Source organism: Heterodontus francisci, chromosome 13 (assembly GCF_036365525.1).
Source record: "Heterodontus francisci isolate sHetFra1 chromosome 13, sHetFra1.hap1, whole genome shotgun sequence".
Taxonomy (NCBI): Eukaryota; Metazoa; Chordata; class Chondrichthyes; order Heterodontiformes; family Heterodontidae; genus Heterodontus; species Heterodontus francisci.
In genome coordinates, this window is record NC_090383.1 from 81,073,562 (window position 1) to 81,093,685 (window position 20,124).

The 20,124-nt window shown below is 44.4% G+C and overlaps 1 protein-coding gene and 1 long non-coding RNA gene across 4 annotated transcripts in view; one reads left to right on the forward strand and one right to left on the reverse strand.

Annotated features, from left to right (window-relative positions):
• Positions 1-20,124, forward strand: part of LOC137376455 (uncharacterized) — a 125,812-nt gene that overhangs the window by 51,644 nt on the left and 54,044 nt on the right. The window contains exon 3 of the long non-coding RNA XR_010976223.1: positions 8,605-8,756. This is a non-coding gene — a long non-coding RNA (uncharacterized lncRNA). The remainder of the gene's footprint in view (positions 1-8,604; positions 8,757-20,124) is intronic.
• The window catches only part of LOC137376453 (G patch domain-containing protein 2-like), a 331,069-nt gene that overhangs the window by 46,012 nt on the left and 264,933 nt on the right, over positions 1-20,124 (reverse strand). For 2 of the 3 annotated variants that reach the window (XM_068045052.1, XM_068045053.1), the window contains exon 9: positions 10,170-10,235. The exons of the other annotated variant lie outside the window; for it this stretch is intronic. In XM_068045052.1, the coding sequence (XP_067901153.1) occupies positions 10,170-10,235 (66 nt within the window). The remainder of the gene's footprint in view (positions 1-10,169; positions 10,236-20,124) is intronic. 3 annotated transcript variants of the gene reach the window in all.

The window sequence follows — 20,124 nt, forward strand, 5'->3', positions numbered from 1 at the left end:
CAGCAGCGGGACGGGTAGGCCTCCCGCTTAATTTTACAATGTCCCCACGCCACCATCCGACCTGCTGGGGTGGCGTAAAATTCAGCCCATAATCTTAAAACACAACTGGGTTACTGGGATGTTTACCACCATTTGCAACTTCCAGCACCCTGCTGGCTCCAAGGATGCTCTGCTCAGCTATTTCTTAGAAATTAAACAATGGGGATTTTAACTAGAAAGTAACAGTTATACAGCCTTCTTTGGGAAATAGAGGGGAACGAACCTACTTTCAAAGAGGTAACACCCCCATATGTTTAAAAAACTAGTTATATAGCTTAGAAACAGTATAAATATTAGAACCACACAGTGGATCTTTAGAATCGTTGGATTCACTCCAGCGTTTCTCATGCTCATGGTAAAGGTACACCTTCTGTGGTGCGGTGATGATAGTTCTCCCCTTAATTGGGATAGAGGTATCTTGCTAAACTCTGTAGCTTTCCACGTGGGAAGATAAATATTACTTTAAATGTTGATGGATAGCATAAAGATTTTTCTGTAACAATATTAAGTGGATTCTCTGCTAGGAACAAGATTATACTTTCTTTTCCTAGAACTATTAATGTTGCGATTGACTGTCCCACCAAATTTTAATTAAATGTTTGGTTCTTTTATAAACATTAATATAATTTAAAAATTATATTGCCTCATATAGTATTCTGTATCCCAAACTCGAGAACCCATCTCTATACACTCTTCAGTGGGGAGGTACATTATTGAGGAGAGATTCCCAGACCCTTATAATATCCAGGTTGTTATAATCTGGTTAAAACTTATCTGGAGGATGGTAATATTCTCAGCTGTTTCCTTTCCTTTGGGGAGAGTGAGATCAGTTCTTCAGACCCATTCAAGTGTCTGTAAAATCTGTCTTTCTTAACCTTAAGTGACAGTAATCATCTGAGGAATACGCCTGATCCAGGATGGTCCCAAACAGGGGCTAGGATTATAAGCCACTTCTGGTCCATCTAGTTTACCTTCAACCATCCTGGTAGTCACATGATACATGATAATGGAATTGTTGACAAATCATAGCAATCAATTTTATCAATTAGTTTACAAGACCCAGAAATGACATATGGAAAATCACACTGGTGGAGAGCTGAAAGAGTCATAAGTCCAAAGTCACCTGTTCAATAACTATTTGTACTTATATAGCACCTTTAACATAATAAAATGTCCAGGCACTCAAGCTTCCTCTCAAGCATGCAACACTTACCACTTCATGTCATAAATTACTCATATACTGTATCCCAAAATGTTATTTTCTGAAAAGAATCTATCTAATTTGCATTTGAATGGACCAATACTAACTGCTTCCAGCAGTTCCACTGATCGACCACTCACTCATTGAAATATCGTTCTGACAGATTATTTTTGAATTTACCTCCCTTTAAGCGCAGATTGGGTCCTCTGGTTCTACTGTTCTGGACAAGGTGAAATGTCAGGTGAAGCAGCGATTTACTTGTACTTCTTTCAATGTAGTATACTGTATTCGCTGCTCACAGTGTGGTCTCCTCTACATTGGGGAGACCAAGCGCAGACTGGGTGACCGCTTTGCGGAACATCTCCGCTCAGTCCGCAAGCAGGATCCTGAGCTTCCGGTTGCTTGCCATTTCAACACTCCCCCTGCTCTCATGCTCACATCTCTGTCCTGGGATTGCTGCAGTGTTCCAGTGAACATCAACGCAAGCTCGAGGAACAGCATCTCATCTACCGATTAGGCACACTACAGCCTGCCGGACTGAACATTGAGTTCAATAATTTCAGAGCATGACAGCCCCCCACTTTACTTTCATTTTTAGTCATTTTTAGTTATTTTTACTTCCTTTTTTTTGCATTCCTTTTTACATTTTTTACAATCTTTTTTTGCATTTATTTCATTTCATCTTAGTTTGTTCAGTTTGCTTACCCACTGTTTTTTTCAGGTTGTTTTTCTTCAGGTTTGCACTTGCTGATGTTCAATATTCAGTATATTCACACCTAATCTGTACTAATACTTTGTCTTTCAACACACCATTAACATATTGTTTGCCTTTGCTCCGTGACCTTTTGGTCAGCTATGTGGCCTAGTCCAATCTGCACCTTCTCCTTTGTTATCTCTTGCCCAACCCCCACCTCACTTGTTTATAATCTGTGACTTTTCTAATATTTGTCAGTTCCGAAGAAGGGTCACTGACCCGAAACGTTAACTCTGCTTCTCTTTCCACAGATGCTGCCAGACCTGCTGATTGAATCTAGCATTTCTTGTTTTTGATCAGATGATCTGTTTTCGTGATGTTCGATGAAGGAAAACTTCCCTGCTCTATTTCTAATCGTGCCATAGGAATTTTTATGACAGACAGTACTTCACTTTAGTGTCTCATCAAAAATATGGAACCTCCAACATTGTAGTACTCCCTTAGTGCTGCACTGGAATGTCAGCTGAATATTAAGCCCTAGAGTGTAGCTAATGAGCTCTGACTGAGAGGCAAGAGTGCTACCACTGAGCCAAGTCTAACACTCACTAGTGACACATGTAGGATAAAGGTGTGGTTCCACTTGTTCGCATGTGGTGAATTACTGGGTCTTAGCAAGTGGAGAGGAGGATCTTTCCCGCATGCACAGAAGGAATCGAAAGATCAGAGGAACTGATAAACACTAATAACTCTTACACAATTCTGTGATTAGTTTCAGAGCAGGATTAGTGCAGATATGGGAGCATTTGCCCGTCTCAGACTAGTTAAGTCAGGAACAGTAAGTGGTAGAAAAGTATCACAAAAGAATAAAGAGGAAAATAATTTACAAAATTGAGTAAACTAAACTTAAATGGATAAAGTGTCTTGGGTGATTGTAAAAGTGAATATGGAGTTTGAAAACTCTGCTGCAATAGCAGCTGACGTCCAGACGTTATGGATGGAATGTATGCCTTAATTGATTAAGTGCATCTGATGCAGTGTACTGTTTGAGTTTTATTCCAAGTATGCATACAATTGGCCAAAAGCCACTTCTACAATCAGATTTTATATTATTTCATTGTTCTAAAACAGTCCACTTCTCTTAAGGAATGTATTTTGGATCTGGACATTTTGATTTCCTTAAGCAGAATGGTCCTCAATCCCTTGCTGCTCAATTTTTTTAAACAATGTTTTTATTATAGACTAGTCTTTAATGTTGGGTTCATTCTCAGATAAAGTATTGGAAATAAGGTTATACATAGAATTCAGTCCCAGTAGGCTCCTATCACAATAAATCTGGACACAATTTATAGTATAAAAGATCAAGGCCTAGAAATTGGACCTCGTTACGCCCACTCTATGCCCATAAAATGGGTGTACTAAGGGCCAATTTTAGGTCAATTATTTTTCAGGATATATTAGCAGCTGCTGTAAACAAGAGTCAATCTAGTTACATATCAAATGAGGGGCTGAATGCCTATTTTAGGTCCCTTCTGGAAAATCGGATATCGCAGAGTTTAAAAAAATAATCATTCATGGTATGTGAGCGTTGCTGGCAAAGCCAGCATTTATTACTCATCCCTAATTACCCTCGAGAAGGTAGTGGTGAGTTGCTTTCTTGAACTGTGAAGGTACTCCCACAATGACATTTTCATAGCGTGGTATAACTGAGTGGCTTGCTGGGCCATTTCAAAGGGCAGTTAAAAGTCAACAACATTGCTGTGGTCTGGAGTCATGTATAGGCCAGACGGGGTAAGGGCAGCAAATTTCCTTCCCTACAGGTCATTAGTGAACCAGATGGGTTTTTAATGACAATCTGGTAGTTACATGGTCACCATTACTGATACTAGCTTTTTATTCCAGATTTATTTAATTAATTGAATTTAAATTCACCAGCAGCCAAGATGGGATTGGAAGTCATGTCTCTGGATCATTAGTCCAGGCTTCTGGATTACTAGACCAGTAACCACTATGCTACATACTTAACAGTGTAACAAGTGAGGCCTCCTCTGCTCTGGATTCTTCAGTGGTTGCTGCAGCCTAAGCAGTACTACCACTGAAAGCTAAAAATTAAACAATGTTTCAGTGTAGCTAGGAGGAGCAGGGGTGCTCCCCTAACTCTCCAGTATCCATTACTGGTCCCCAACACCCGCCTCAAGGACTTACCTTCGAGCTGCTGCTGCTGGTGAGCACAGTGGCCTGAAGTCTATCTGTTTAAAATGGACGAGCTGTTAGTGGAGGTGCAAGAGGTCTCAGCAGCTCGCACATATAATGTAATGAAGCCCAAGGCCCAATTTCAGGCTGGCTTTGGGCCTCCTGGTTCAGGCAGTTGCTGTCTGTGTGCCACTAATTATACACTTAAAGATGTGCCATAACCAATTTCTAGGCTCAGGTGCATTCAAGCAAGATTATCTGAGAGATTCTGAGAGATGAATGAAAATCAAACTGATGCCCTTTGGCTAAAACCATGTTGCAAATAATATTTACAGTTTAAAATCTGAATTAGGAATGGGAGCTTGCTGTTCAGGAATGACAAATCCCACGCTGATGTGTAATTTCGAGACCTGTAGCAGCTTAAAGGGGCAGGCATCCAGAAATTTCCAACTTAGTAAATTTTGTGCAAAGGATGTTTGGAAGGATGTCTGGTAACAGTCATCCAGAATTGTTTAATCTTTTGTCATCGTGGGCTGCATAGCCGCATACCATGGAACTTTGGAACCACATGTAAAGTTTAAATCCATGTTGCAAATTAATTTGCATAGGAACAGGATTATATATAAATGAAAAAGTCACTGATACCAACCAATCTTTATGTTTTGATTTAGGACTTATTCACCAATGAGACAACTGTACTAAAAACAATAATTTCCAAACCTCAAGCCCCACAAAATTAAAACAGGACAAACCAACAAATAAAACTATATATGCAAATAGGAGAGAGATGCTTGGGCTTTGAGTGCCCAATTTCTAGTGCCTGGGGTAGATTGGCCATCCCAGGTGTAGGTGACAGAAAAGCCCACATCTCTGGCGAGAAGTAGAGGTTCTTCTGGAAGACATGAAGCAATGGACGCAGCCCTCTTCAGAGCAGTGAGTGTCACAAATCCCCAAGAAGAGCAGCCCAGAGGGAATGGAAAGCAGTTTCCTCCAGTTTGAATGTTAACTCCACACTTCATACACATAAAAGTAGTGCAGGGCAAGATTCAATGACTTTACCAAGTCAGTCAAGCTACGAGAACTCACCTGTACCTTACATTATTGATGTATACTCAGCATGTATGGCACATACCATTATTTGTCCCTTATACAATTGTACCACAAATGCTAATAAAGCAGCAAAGTGCCCATTACAACCCCAAGCTTCACCTTGTATACATTCAACTCCAGAAATGTCCTTCATGTTTATGTTATCAGACCCAATATACATACATGTTGATACTTCAGAATTACTATGAGAAAGAAGCCCTCAAAATCCTTGGAAGGGAGGTAATAGAGGGTGCTATATCTTCTTTTGAGCTTACTTTTTAAAGTTCCATCACAGATGCATCTGAGCTGTTACTTGGGAGAGCAGAAATCTAGCACTGGGTTTAGTACAACTTTTTCTGCTTTTCCTATTTTCTCATTTACTAACTGATAACATATACTGAAGTCTGTTGCCATGCCATTGCTTCTACTGAATGCAGTATGTTAAGGCTGCTCATTAGGACACCACTGCAATGTGTCTTCCTCCTCTTTTTTTCCAGACAACTCTTGTTCCAGGCAACAGAGAGCTAGGCCCAAGTGCACTTGCCCACCCCTTCACAGTGAACTGCAGCACTCACTATTTCTCTCCCAAGCATAAATTCAGATACACCAGGATGAGAATTTTAAAAGTGAGCTGGAGGGGATTTCACTGAATGAGACAGCACATGGTTCAGTGATGAGCCCGAGGATCAGGATCTCATGGATTTTGCTTTTAAAAGAATGCTGTCTGAATATCAAGCCCTAGTATAGGCACTGTAGGGTTGCTCCAAACTATGTGTTGCAGATGGCAGAAGACCACTAGCTGCAATTACAGTACCATACAGAATAACATTGTAACCTTGCAGTCCATTATGGAGGATGTAGCAACTCAGAGGCAACTGAAAAGGTGCTGTTCATGTCACATGCCTCAAAAGCAGTTAAAGTTTCTGCCAGATATTCATTCTGCTTCAGAGTAGAATGCCCTTGACGAGATTGTCTATTGGTTACAGTAAATTCTGAGATAGGGGGCTTTACTGATATTATTAATGCTAGTAGGTTTGCCGTCATACCGATCAATGGCCATGGTAAGGTAACGTCCAGTAGATGGGGAATGGCTGGAATGGGCACAAATGATAGTCTTTTGTCCTAAGATGCGAACAAATTCAGACACTCCTCTGCCAGCCACGTACAATAGCTGGCCTGCACAGGCGTTGGAAAACCTGCAGACCCAGGATGCCAGCAGCAGCGAAAGTGTTGCAAGAGATGCATCTCGGGACTCTGCTGTTATGAAACAAGGACCAGCTCAATCCCAGGAAATTCTAGTGTTATTCATCAACAGGTCACCGGAAGCACTCCTGCTACTAAGGTAATACCTAGATGAAACACCATATTATTGTTAAGAGGACATACTTCCCACACTCACTGAGAGAAAACACTATGGTGGAAAACATTAGACAAACACACAAATAATATTTGGAGATATGAAAAATAATTGTACTACAGTTGCTTGTGGAGTGCATGTTCCTGCAAAGATTTGGGAGCAGGTTTCATCAGATGCCATGAATAACATATTTGGGATTGGTGTTGAAAAGAGAAGGAACTGTTGATGAAGGCACACGCACAGAAGGCATGGGGAAACTATAGATACGACTGTTAATGCAGTGAGCATATTTGTAAGTTATGAGCTACACCGATTTCTCTCGCAGTCAGCAAAGGAGTCTGCTGCCAATTCCTGCTGCGCCAACCCCTTTTGGTGGTCCTCTTGCTATACCCAGGGGCCTTATCTTCTTTAGCCTCTATAATGATACCGCTTTGCAAGATAAATTTTGTGCACCATGCAGCAATCATCCTTAAAACTCACCGGGCTGTTTTATAGGGCACCTCCATATGCATTCCAGTACTGCAGAGGCCTCAGACCCAGGCCCAGCGCTGGAACCCCGGAGAAAAGGTACGTGAGGCAGGGTTGCCAGGGCCAGTCTGGAAGTCCCTGGCGAAAGTGGGTGTTGGTGCAGTCCAGGGGGAAGGGGGTCCCGGGTGGTAAGGTGGCTCCCGGTGGGGGTCCTCTGTGGGCCACAAATTGCCCAAAAAGGACACCCCCACAAACCTGCAGGGAGGACACCTCGTGTAACAAGGTATCCTCCCTGCGCGGTGGAGGCGATCCCATCGGTGGTGGGAAGAGGCCCTTAATAGACCACTTAAGGGCCTCAATTAGCCTTTGGGTGGGAAGGCCATTGTCGGCCTATCCTGCCCCCAGGAAAAATCGCTTGGCGATGGGTCCTCTGCCCCATGCCCGTCGCGATATTCCGTGCCCCCCCACCTCAGACCCCGACCCAGGGGGCCACACAAATTCCCGGCCCTTATATGTGCTCAAGTGCCAATTATAGCCCTCCACCTATAATATAATTAAACACGATTGATATGGAGTTAACAAGTATAACTGCTGTCTTCCACTCACCTTGGTTGTTAACATTCAATATTGTACCAAGTGGTACAGTAAAACAAGACCATTTAACAGCTGCCATTCTGTAGGTATAGACGGTGATCTGCTGAACTGTGTAAGTCATTTCTTGAGAAAATGCAAGTACTAGGTATTAGTAAATGCGCATTTGTTGCATCACAACAACTGTAGGGGTTCTTCAAGAAAGCTTCTTTTAACATACTGTTCATTTTCATCAAGAACCTAATGGTTGTCATCAAAAGTGACATTTTCTACAGAGTAGTTAATGTGCCATGTGAAAGACAAGCCAAGACTTTGTCTCTGCCGGGAGATAAAAACAGAATTGGACAGTAGACATAGGACTCGTCTATTACCTTCAGTACTGTGATGAGCAACTCAATAAATCTGTCAAGAAATATTGATCATGATGCTCCACACCCACTATAAAAGAGTTGTTAAATGCTTTTGGTTATAAACATTCAGCTACTTGGCTTGGAAATTCCATTCACATCACTATAGCAAACAAGTGGCAAAGTTACCTAGAAAATCTAATAGTGGCAGTTATCAACACAAGCTCGAACCTACTTGCCAGTCAGGAAGTTTAACCGTTTAAATTGTATTTCCACCTGCAATCTTGTTGCATTGTTTGGCAGGCTGCAAAGAAAACATATTCTGGATACATTACGGTCCAAAGCTATGTTGATGGAGATGATTTACTCTAACCGAGTTGGATATTGTCTGGCTGATAATATGCGAGGAATTGCAAACACTTATATCAGACATGACGACTGCAGATCAGCACTGCACAATAATCCAAAGTCTTCATAAAATACCAGCATCAAAGCTTCATCAGGAAGCTGTCAATCAACAGATGGTAGCCCATCTATTTTATTTCAATTAGTAAGTTTTACTTATTTGGGCTTTTCTTTCTGCTCATGAAAACACACTTAAGGGAACTTTTATCTTATTTTTTGTTAGGGTGAAAGCAAAGAACTCTGTTCTCACAACAAATGACAAAAGGCTGTTTAGTAAATGAGGAATCTGGATCTCAGGACCCTTTCAGTGAAACGAGTATCAGTGCGAAAATGTGACTCATTGAGGTTCAAAAAGTGAAGGCAAATATCCAGAAGGTATATATTTAAAACTTTGTATGATTCTTCTGATACATCACCGCACCAACAGCATTCTTCCTACTGGGCCCTGCTGTGCCTCGCGCACCCCTCCAACCACGCCCTGATCTTTTAGCCAACTAGGACCAGCCTACCCCAATTCCTCTTTTGGCCATCCTGTTGTAGTCTACTCTGCCTCTGTTCCTGGGCTTTCACTCCAGACGTGCCAGTCCCACTTGGCCAACCTATCCCACTTCCAGCCTTCCAGCTGGACCATATGTCACTGCTCCCTCCTTACAATAATATCTGCCCTAACTTTTATTTTACATTCTCTCTTAGTTCCCATGCTACAATCAGGTAAATGAGGGAGCAGCACCAAACTTGCATGCTGCCTACTTCCACAGCAACAGGTGCGGGCAGGTTGTGAATCGTGACTTCCATGCCCAAAAACGCCACACACCAATTTCTAGCCTTCTGACTCTTGGCAGAATAATTCGTAAAGTGGGGAGAGGGTGCTCTGTACATTCCACATTCATGCTTAATTTTTCTCTTAATATTTATATAAAGACTGCTGGAAAAAGATTGTGGATGATCCAATTGCAAGAATGTGCCTGGAATAGAATGTGATATGACAGACAGGACATGTTTTTAGTGGGTGAACATCTTCTGCTGTGATCTTTGCCAAATTCAAGATCTTCGTATAGAAAATCAGAAGTGAAGGAGAATGAGAAGACACAACAGTTATCTAAGTTAAAATAAATTATGTCAGCATAAAACTAAAACAAAGTGTAGAAATTAACTGCTTTTTCCTATCTGTGCTCTTACCAGCATTTGTGATGGGCACCAAAACAGAAAGCGGGGAGAAATTTGTTCGCATACATAGACTTACGTCAATTCCCTGGGGGCAAGCAGCACTGCGGGCCATTACCTGTGTGGCATTGATAGCAACAGAAGCAGGGCCACACATCAATTTCTCTCCCATAATACATGTAATTAAAAAAAATGTGTATTTAAGGAAGTTTCACATACCTCAGGATTCAAAGATCTATAATTATTTCATGTTCAAATTTATAATATCTGAATATCTTTATTATGAAGCTGAATAGAAATGTAGCCTTCAGTTATTATACAATATGTATTAGTAAGGTCCTCTTGATAATATCATTAAAGGAGTTTGCAGATGAGATTTTATTAAGGGAATAATTTCATTGAAGAATTTAGATTAATTGATTTTTTTAAATTGAAAGAACAGTCTTAAAAGTTCATGTTAACAAAGAAGACAAATTATGCCAATACATCTTTAAGTTAACCACATTTTGTCTCTTTTCTCATTTGTATGTAAACCACTGAACTTTATCTGACCAAAAGCTGCTGAAAGATTAATAGGCAAAATAATATGAAAATTCAGGCACTTAATACAGTTAGGTTTCTTACTTTGGTGTGTCATGAGCAGAATGCACTCTGACCTTGAATTGGTTAGGTTGTATCAGCAATATGTTTCTGCAGATTGAAATACATTAGCACAAAATTATGAATAGCAGCAGTTTTTTTTAACCCTCTCCCCCCCTCTTTATTTGATGCCTGCTCTAAGGCATCATTTATAAATAGTTTTCAAGCATGTCAAAAGCAGCAGCATACAAGATTGCATTGAATTAAAAATACAAAAAAAAACTTTAGGCTACATTGTGTAAAACCTTGACTTTTGATGTACTACTTACAGTGACTGAACAAAGCAGTGCCAAGGAATTGCAAACATAAGTATGTCAGCATATCAAGCCTAGTTAAAGGTATCCTCTGGTAATAAGCTGTGCACAAGTAGCCCCAGATACAAGCTTATGCTTGGGAGACAAACAGATGTGACTATGGTTGCTGGGGTTTGGCATTAACACTCATTGTCAATATGGAATATATACATATGGACAGGGTATCAGCTGCGCAATAGCAAAACAGGCCTTGAAGTGTCAAAACAGGACCAAAGTTGTGAGAAGGGAAAAGATCCATGATAACCAGTTTGGTGTTAGAACAAAAAGCGGGCAATAAACGGCGTCAATTGACAAGTCAGCAGGTGCTGGCTCCATATTTAAATGGCAGCAAGCCCTGCAGTCATTCACAATCCATTTAGAAACCTTGGTGCTGGAGCTAGCAAGCAAGCACAGGAGCTGTTTATCCGTATCTGGAAACCAAGACCCCAGCAAGGCACAAGAGATGACAGGGGAGCAAGGAAGAGTGGCCCCACAGTGCAGCAATGCCTCCCTGCTCACTCTCCTCCAGGCTGAATGGGCAAGGTGGGAGGTCCTTTTCCCCAGCGATGGCAAGAAGAGGTCCTCCCGCCTGACCAAGCAAGCCTGGATGGAGAATGCAGAGGAGGTAAGCTGCCGTGGGGTCACCCGCCGAGACTGGGTCCAGTGCCGCAAGAGGATGAGTGATCTCATGCGCACGGGAAAAGTGGCACTATTTTTTGCGGTCCCATCTGACCTGGGTTTGCCCACAGAGTGGCACATGGGTGCCACCATCATGTCAAAGACAGAGAGGTTGGGCAGAGAGGACTGATGCCACATAGGTGGCTGTATGTGTGAAAGAATTCACCCTCATTTGCACCCCAGAACATGGCACCTACATGACAGGCTGAGTCCATATGACAGACTGATTGTCCCCCACCTTTTGTTGTAAAGCCCCTATTGTGCAAAGCATCATGTTGCTGTATGGCAATGTCATACATCTGTATCCCTGCTCTTCCAGGCAAAGAGGGCGTACAATGCAAGGGAGTCCTCGAGGACTGGCGGAGGGGTGCCGGACATCCTACCACTATCCCAGGCTGAGGAGGAGGCCCTCGAACTACGTGGCGGTCAGGGAGGAGTTTCCGTTTCAGACGTGCAGCTTGGGTTCCCAGGCGAACATACATCTCTTTGACAAATGCAATGATTATTCGAAATATTTCATTTGTGGACCCAATGCTGTCATATTAGTGATATGTACACAGTGAACCTAAAATTGTGCTCTTCACATTGTATCTTGCAGGGCGACACTCCGAGGTGGCATTGGGGCCCCTGGAGAGTGCCAGCATCTCTGAGGAGTTGACAGTCTCAGAGGACGCATTGTCCCATGACACTCCCACACCATCCACTAGCGCAGAGACACTCACCTTGGTGGCAATCCGTTCTGTTTTAGCGTCTGGGTCACAAGCTGGTAGAGCACCAAACGTGCCCGAACAGCTGGCTGAGGCTGAGACAGCCGAGGTCTCTGACAGTCGGAGGATTGTGGGTGGCCAGGCCCATGCTGTTCCTCAGGTTGATGATGACCCTCTTGTGTTGACAGCACAGGGCATGCTGGAGTTGCAGGGAGAGGTAAGGCAACATCTGGCAGAGATGCTACAGGCCATGCACAGCCATAAACGGACGATGGGGGAGTCCATTCAAGCCATGACAGGTGCCATGTCCCAGGCAAATGAGCGCATGGTTTCCTCCATGGAGAGGATGGCGACCCTCATGGAGAGCCACATTCCACAGATGCACGCTGATCTGCAAACCCTTGCCTCTGCCATGAGCTGGATGCAGCAGTGGCTATGCGAGAGAGAGACGAGGGGCCTGGAGAGTGTCTCTGCTCCTGGTCCTTCTCAGGAGAGTAGCGAGGTTCCTACGAGCCTTGAGAGGGAGGAGGCGAGCCAGCGGTCCATATCTGGGGTCTCCCCTCAGGATGATTCCAATGTGGACACCGGCTCCTCAGCCCTCCCGCCGGTGAGTCCGCCTCCAGTAGCCACGACGCCTGATAGGACCTGCACTGGTGCAGAAGGCCCTCAGGCAGCTGGGGCCCTCCAGGCCTTGTGCACCCAGAGGACGACTGCCCAAGTCATCCAAAGCCAAAGGGTGCCCTGATCAGCTGCCTGCCTCCAGTCAAGCTGCTAGCGCAGATGTTGCACTGTGAAGGAGCCCCTGCAAATGGTTAAAAAAGACACCAGACACAAATGGCTTACCACAGGTGAAACATATATGTATTGGTTACTTCTCAATAAATGTGTTTTTCTAACAGGTGTCTCCTTTTTACTGTGTGAATGACGCATGCCAGCATGTGCTAACTATGTCTCTTACCATTACATCATTGACCTGAGAGAAATGCCAATGTATGTGTGATATGGCACTGCACGGATGCAGTCACATGGGCAACGGCTCAGTCATCTGCTGCCAGTGATGGTGGAGACACAGATGTCACAATTGCAGAAGACTGCCTACCAGATGAAGGTGATGTGTGACATGGGGAGCATATTCTGCACCTCAGGGATAGTGGACGCACTCAGCAATAAGGTGTTGCCGAGCATCCCTTGCTCTTTGTTCACCCTGTCTGCGATGCCTCGATAATCTTCGTCCTCCCATGCAGATGTGCTGCTGCACTTCCTCTGTGTCCTCATCGTCCGAGGATGTCTCCTGCTCCCGTGTCTCATCATCCTGCAACGCCACCCACCAAGTATTGCAAAGATGTGCAGAGCACAGCATAGAGCAACCATGTGCACAACCCTTTCTGGTGAGTATTATAGGGCCCCAGCTGTCTATCAAGGCAGCAGAAGCACATCTTGAGCCTGCCGATGGCCTGCTCGATGGCAGCTCGTGTTGAGACGTGGCAGGCATTGTATCTCTCCTCTTCATCGCTGGTGGGGCTTCTCACTGGCGTCAGGTGCTATGTCTGCAAGGGGTAGCCCTTGTCCCCAAGAATCCACCCCTGGATCTGAGCTACTACAGTGAAGAGCATTGGCACCTGGGACTGGCGCAGGATGAATGAGTCATGGTAGCTGCCTGGAAAGCGAGCACACACTTGCATGAAGCATTTCCTGTGGTCACAGACTAGCTGCATGTTGAGTGAGTAGAAGCCCTTTCTATTCAGGAATGTGGCTGGTTGTCCGACTGGAGCCTTGATGGCCGCATGTGTGCAGTTGATGACCCCTTGTGCCTGTGGGAATCCCGTGATGGTCCCAAATTCAACGGCCCTTTAGGCCAGTCTCTCAGGGTCCGTCGTGAAGCGAACATAGTCACCGGCCCTCCTGTACAAGGCATCGGTGACCTCCCTGATACAGTGGTGCTTTGCTGATTGTGAAACGCCACACAGGTTGCCAGTAGGTGCTTGGAATGATGCGGAGGCGTAGAAGTTAAGAGCCGCGGAGACTTTGAAGGCCACAGGCATAGGGTGTCCAGCAAACCCCATCGGCTGCAGGTCATCATTCAACAGTGCACAGAGATGTGGGTGAGGTTGCTTTCTTTTTTAGGTCAATGGCATCTATCCGGACAGACAGTGATGTAAATTGGTGCCTCAGCTGCAATCCGTCATCACCTATATGGCATGGCATGACACTGTCTATCTTAGCTTTGCGTAAGAGCGGAGCAGCATGAGCACAGTCATGTTACTGACATTGCGTGGATGCAACCATCAGCCACATGACCTTCGACCCCTACTCACACAACGGGGTCATGGAGTGCTATTGCTCCCCCCTCCCTCAAACAGTGTTGGCCAATTGCAGGGTCAGCCCCCTTAACAACACCCCCCCACCAAACGTTAGCAAGCGCAGAGTGAACCCCTTTAAGGAAGAAGGGCACGGGGTACCTCCCTTCTTACCTGCAGAGTTGAAACCCAGACACTGCAGCCCCCCACCCACCTCCCTTCTTACAAACAGTGTTGAAACCCAGACATTGCAGCCCGCACCCACCGTCACATGCTCCGAGGACTGACACTTCGGTGCCGCCGGCTTTTCACTGACGTGAAAGTGAAGGCACGAGAGCCGCATGTCCGGATGAAGATCACAACCTGCTGCCTGAATTGGAGTGGCCTGCATATTAATGAATGATAAGTGCCCATTTGCATATTCAAATCCGGGTCCCGTCACCGAGCGACAGCGGTCAACACAGGCCTCGCCACTGCCGCCAAGATCGGGACGGGCTCTGCCAGCGCCCAATGTCCCTAACATTTTCTCTCCTGTTTCACAAGTTAGATTTCCTGAAAACTTCCAGTTGTACTGGATTTGTTTTGAGGTTTCTACAAATACAATGACAAAACTCTTTTAGCATGCATTCCCAATTGGATATGTGCTCTGTTCTCAAATCCTCTATGTGTCTAACTTTTACTGTCATCTGAGAATGAACTGGAACCAGCAATTTTCAAACAGAACCTCTTTTATATTTGAGTAAACATATGAACTGTTGATATGTGCTCAGCACAAAAAGGTTCTTGCTGCAAAACTGAAGCTTAATTGTCTCAGTTGACAGCTGCCAAAGAAGAGTTTTTTTCAGTCTGACCAAACAGTGAGCCTCAAATCACCATTAACATAAGTTTAACAAAATAACTTTTTCATATATATTCTTACAATGTAAAAGTGCTGTTTATAGTATGTAAAATTAACACGCTACTGATAGTCTGTGTCTATGAAGCAGAAATTTAATTTGTTACAAGTAGTACAGATCAGTCATGAGTCCCTGAATGGCTTATGCCCCTATGCTCCAATTTAATAGAGGCTCAGCCATGGGAGTAGTTTAAGATGTTGTCATGCAGGCCCCCACCTGCCAAGAATGAGGCATATTAATTTCACCACATGGACATTAAATTTCAAATAGCTTATGGGAAGAAGAGAAGGCCTGTTACAAGGGGTTGCCAGGCCCCTGGCTGGAAGACATTTTTGCATATTAACAGACAGTGCTTGTAGACAAAGGAGCTATTCCCTGCTCCAATTCTATCCACAAACAGATGTGGTCAGACCGGTTAGTCACATGACTAACTGGCTATTGTACAGTTTTGAACTGGCAGAAAGCTCTTTGCTCCTGGATTGAAAAGACCACTCCTGGCTGGCTTGCCACAGCCTGCCTGTCTGCTCCCATCTCGTTCTCACGGAACTCCAAAAACCGACTGAAGACACATGAACCTCAAGAGAGAAAAGTCTCCTACGGTGAACAAGGTTTAAGAAGAATACTGGGCCCCAACGAAAACTTTTCAGATATTGCCTCTAACCTTTCCACCTTATTTTTCTTCTGCTACAGTAGGACCAGGTAAAGGCTGAAAGGGAACCCTAGACCTCTTTCCCACATGGTCGTAACAATGCTGAATGAGGAAAAATATCTGGACTAAAAACTCAAATACAAATAGCCAACAGAAATCGGAACTATAAACACAATAAAATAAAAACACCAATTTGGCATAATACTGCTGTTAATGGGAATGAACACAATACGTATAGACAGAAAATGGTTTGGAATTTTCCATTGATTTGATTTGATTTAGAGATACAGCACTGAAACAGGCCCTTCGGCCCGAGTCTGTGCCGACCATTAACCACCCATTTATACTAATCCTACACTAATCCCATATTCCTACCACATCCTCACCACATATTCACTTATCAAATATATACTTTGGTTGACATTAGTATATACTTTTTTATTATTCATTTGTGGGGTGTGTGAGTCAATGGTAAGGTCAGCCTTTATTGTCCATTTCTAATTGCCCTTGAAAAGGTGGAGGTGAGCCGCCTTCTTGAACCGCTGCAGTTCATGTGGTGTAGGTACAGCCACAGTGCTGTTATGGAGGGGGTTCCAGGATTTTTATCCAGCGACAGTGAAGGAGTGGCAATATTGTTCCAAGTTAGGATGGTGTATGACTTGGAAGGGAGCTTGCAGGTGGTGGGGTTCTGCTGCACTTATCCTTCTAGAGGGTAGAGGCTGCAGAATTGGAACTTGATGGGTGTTGTTGGAGCTGCACTTATTCAGGCAAGTGGAGAGTATTCCATCACACTCTTGACTTGTGCCATGTAGATGGTGGATAGGCTTTGGGGAGTCAGAAGGTGAGTTACTCGCTGCAGAATTCACAGCTTCTGACCTGCTCTGGTAGCCAAAGTATTTATGTGGCTGGTCCAGTTAAGTTTCTGGTCAATGGTGACCCTCAGCATGTGGATAGTGGGTGATTTAGCGATAGTAATGCTGTTGAATGTGAAGGGAAAATGGTCAGATTCTCTCTTGTTGATGATGGTCATTGTCTGGCACCTTTCTGGCACAAATGTTACTGGCCACTTATCAGCCCAAGCCTTAATGTTGTCCAGGTCTTGCTGCATGCTTCAGTATCTGAGGAGTTGTGAATGGTACTGAACACTGTGCAATCATTAGCGAACATCCCCACGTCTGATCTTACGTTGGAGGAAAGGTCATTGGTGAAGCAGCTGAAGATGGTTGGGCCCAGGACACTACCCTGAAGAACTCCTGCAGCGATGTCCTGGGTTGAGATGATTGACCTCCCAACAATCGTAACCAGCTCCTTAGTATTAGATATGGCTCCAATCGGTGGACAGTTTACCCCCCGATTCCCATTCAATTTTGTTAAAGCTCCTTGATGCCATACTCAGTAAAATTTTTTCTGGATATCAAGGACAGTCACTCTCACCTCACCTCTGGAATTCAGCTCACTTTGTCCATGTTTGGACCAAGGCTGTAATGATGTCAGGAGCTGAGTTGCCTTGGCAGAATCCAAACTGAGCATCTGTGAGCAGGCTATTGGTAAGTAAGTGCCGCTTGATAGCACTGTCAATGATACCTTCCATTACTTTGCTGATGATTGAGAGTAGACCGATGGGCGGTAATTAGCTGGATTGGATTTGTCCTGCTTTTTGTGGACAGGATATATCTGGGCAATTTTCCACGTTGTCGGGTAGATGCCACTGTTGCAGCTGTACTGGAACAGCTTGGCTAGGGGTGCACCTAGCTCTGGAGCATGTCTTCAGTACTATAGCCAGGATGTTGTCAGGACCCATAGCCTTTGCTGTATCCAGTGGTTTCAGCTGTTTCTTGATATCACGTGCAGTGAATCGAATTGGCTGAAGGCTGGCATCTGTGATGCTGGGGACCTCAGGAAGAGGTGGGATGGATCATCCACTCGCTGGTTGAGGATGGTTGCAAATGCTTCATCTTTGTCCTTTGCACTGAGGTGCTATGCTCCGCCATCATTGAGGATGAATTGTTCATCACCATTCATGACTGGATGCGCAAGACTGCAGAGCCTTGATTGGATCCATTGGTTGTGGGATCACTTAGCTCTATCTATTGCATGCTGCTTCTGCCATTTAACATGGATGTAGTCCTGTGTTGTAGCATCACCAAGTTGGCACCTGATTTCAGGTAGGAACATAGCAACATAGGAACAGGAGTAGGTCATTTGGCCCTTCGAGCCTGCTCCGCCATTCGATAAGATCATGGCTGATCTGGTTGTGGCCTCAATTCCACTTTCCTGTCTGCCCCCATAACCCTTGATTCCCTTGTCTATCAAAAATTTATCTAAAACTCAGCCTTGAATAAATTCAATGACTCAGCCTCCACTGCCTTCGGGGAAAGAGAATTCCAAAGATTAATGACCCACTAAGAGAAGAAATACCTCCTCATCTCCATCTTAATTGGGAGACCCCTTATTCTTAAACTGTGTTCCCTAGGTCTCATCTCACCCAAAAGAGCAAACATCCTCATCTCTCATTCTTCTAAACTCCAATGGGAATATGCCCAATCTGCTCAACCTTTCTTCATAAAATAAGCCCTTCATCCCTGGAATTAGTGGAGTGAACCTTCTCTGAACTTCTTCCAAAGCAATTATATCCCTTTTCAAATAAGAAGACCAAAACTGTACATAGTACTCCAGATGTGGTCTCACCAAGATCCTGTACAGCCGCAGTAAAACCTTGCTACATTTATACTTGATTTCCCTTGCAATAATCACCAACATTCCATTTGCCTTCCTAATCACTTGCTGTACCTGCCTACTAACCTTTTGGTGATTTATGTATCAGGATACCCAGATCCCTCTGTACCACTGAGTTCTGTAATCTCTCTCCATTTAAATAGTATACTGTTTTTCTATTCTTACTGCCAAAGTGGACAAGTTCACATTTTCCCACATTATACTCCATCTGCCAAATCTTTGCCCACTTAACCGATCTATATCCTTTTGTAGACTCTTTACCTCCTTTCTATCTTGGTGGCAAATGATGGAAGGTGCCATCGACAGTGCTATCAAGCGACACTTGCTCAGCAATAACCTACTCACTGACGCTCAGTTTGAGTTCCGCCAGGGCCACTCAGCTCTTGACCTTATTACAGCCTTGGTCCAAACATGGACAAAAGAGCTGAACTCCAGAGGTGAAGTGAGATTGACTGCCCTTGAAATCAAGGCAGCATTTGACCGAGTATGGCATCAAGGAGCCCTAGCAAAACTGGAGTCAATGAGAATCAGGGGGAAAACTCTGCTGGTTGGAGTCATACCTAGCACAAAAGAAGATGATTGTGGTTGTTGGAGGTCAATCATCTCAGTCCCAGGACATCACTGCAGGAGTTCCTCAGTGTAGTATTCTAGGCCCAACCATCTTCAGCTGCTTCATCAATGACCTTCCCTCCATCATAAGGTCAGAGGTGGGGTGGTTTGTTGATGATTTCACAATGTTCCGCACCATTCGCAACTCCTCAGATACTGAAGCAGCCCGTGTCCAGGTGCAGCAAGATCTGGACAACATCCAAACTCGGGCTGATAAGTGGCAAGTAACATCCGTGCCACACAAGCGCCAGGCATTAACTATATCAAACAAGAGAGAATCTAATCATCTCCCCTTGATGTTCAATGGCATTACCATCGCTGGATCCTCCACTATCAACATCCTGGGGGCTTACCATTGAGCAGAAACTGAACTGGACCAGCCACATAAATACTATTGCTACAAGAGCAGGTCAGAGGCTAGGAATTCTGTGGTGAGTAACTCACCTCCTGTCTCCACAGTGCCTGTCCACCATCTACATGGCACAACTCAGGACTATGATGGAATACTCTCCACTTGCCTCAATGGGTGCAGCTCCAACGCTCAAGAAGCTCAAAATCATCCAGGACAAAGCAGCACACTTGATTGGCACCCCACCACAACCTTAAACATTCACTCCCTTCATCACCGACGCACAGTGGCAGCAGCGTATGCCATCTACAAGACGCACTGCAGCAACTCACCAAGGCTCCTTTGACAGCATCTTCCAAACCCGCAACCTCTACCACCTTGAAGAACAAGGGCGGCAGATGCATGGGAACACCACCATCCGAAAGTTCCCCTCCAAGCCACACACCATCCTGATTTGGAACTATATCACCGTTCCTTCACTGTCACTGGGTCAAAGTCCTGGAACTCCCTAACAGCACTGTTGGTGTACCTATACCCCAAGAACAGTAGCAGTTCAAGAAGGCAGCTCACCACCACCTTCTCAAGGGCAATTAGGGATGGGTAATAACTGCTGGCCTAGTCAGTGACGTTCACATCCCATGTACGAATAAAATTTTTTTAGCTCCCATGCATTCGATCCCTTCGTCCAAGTCATTGATATAAATTGTAAATAGTTGAGGCTCAAGC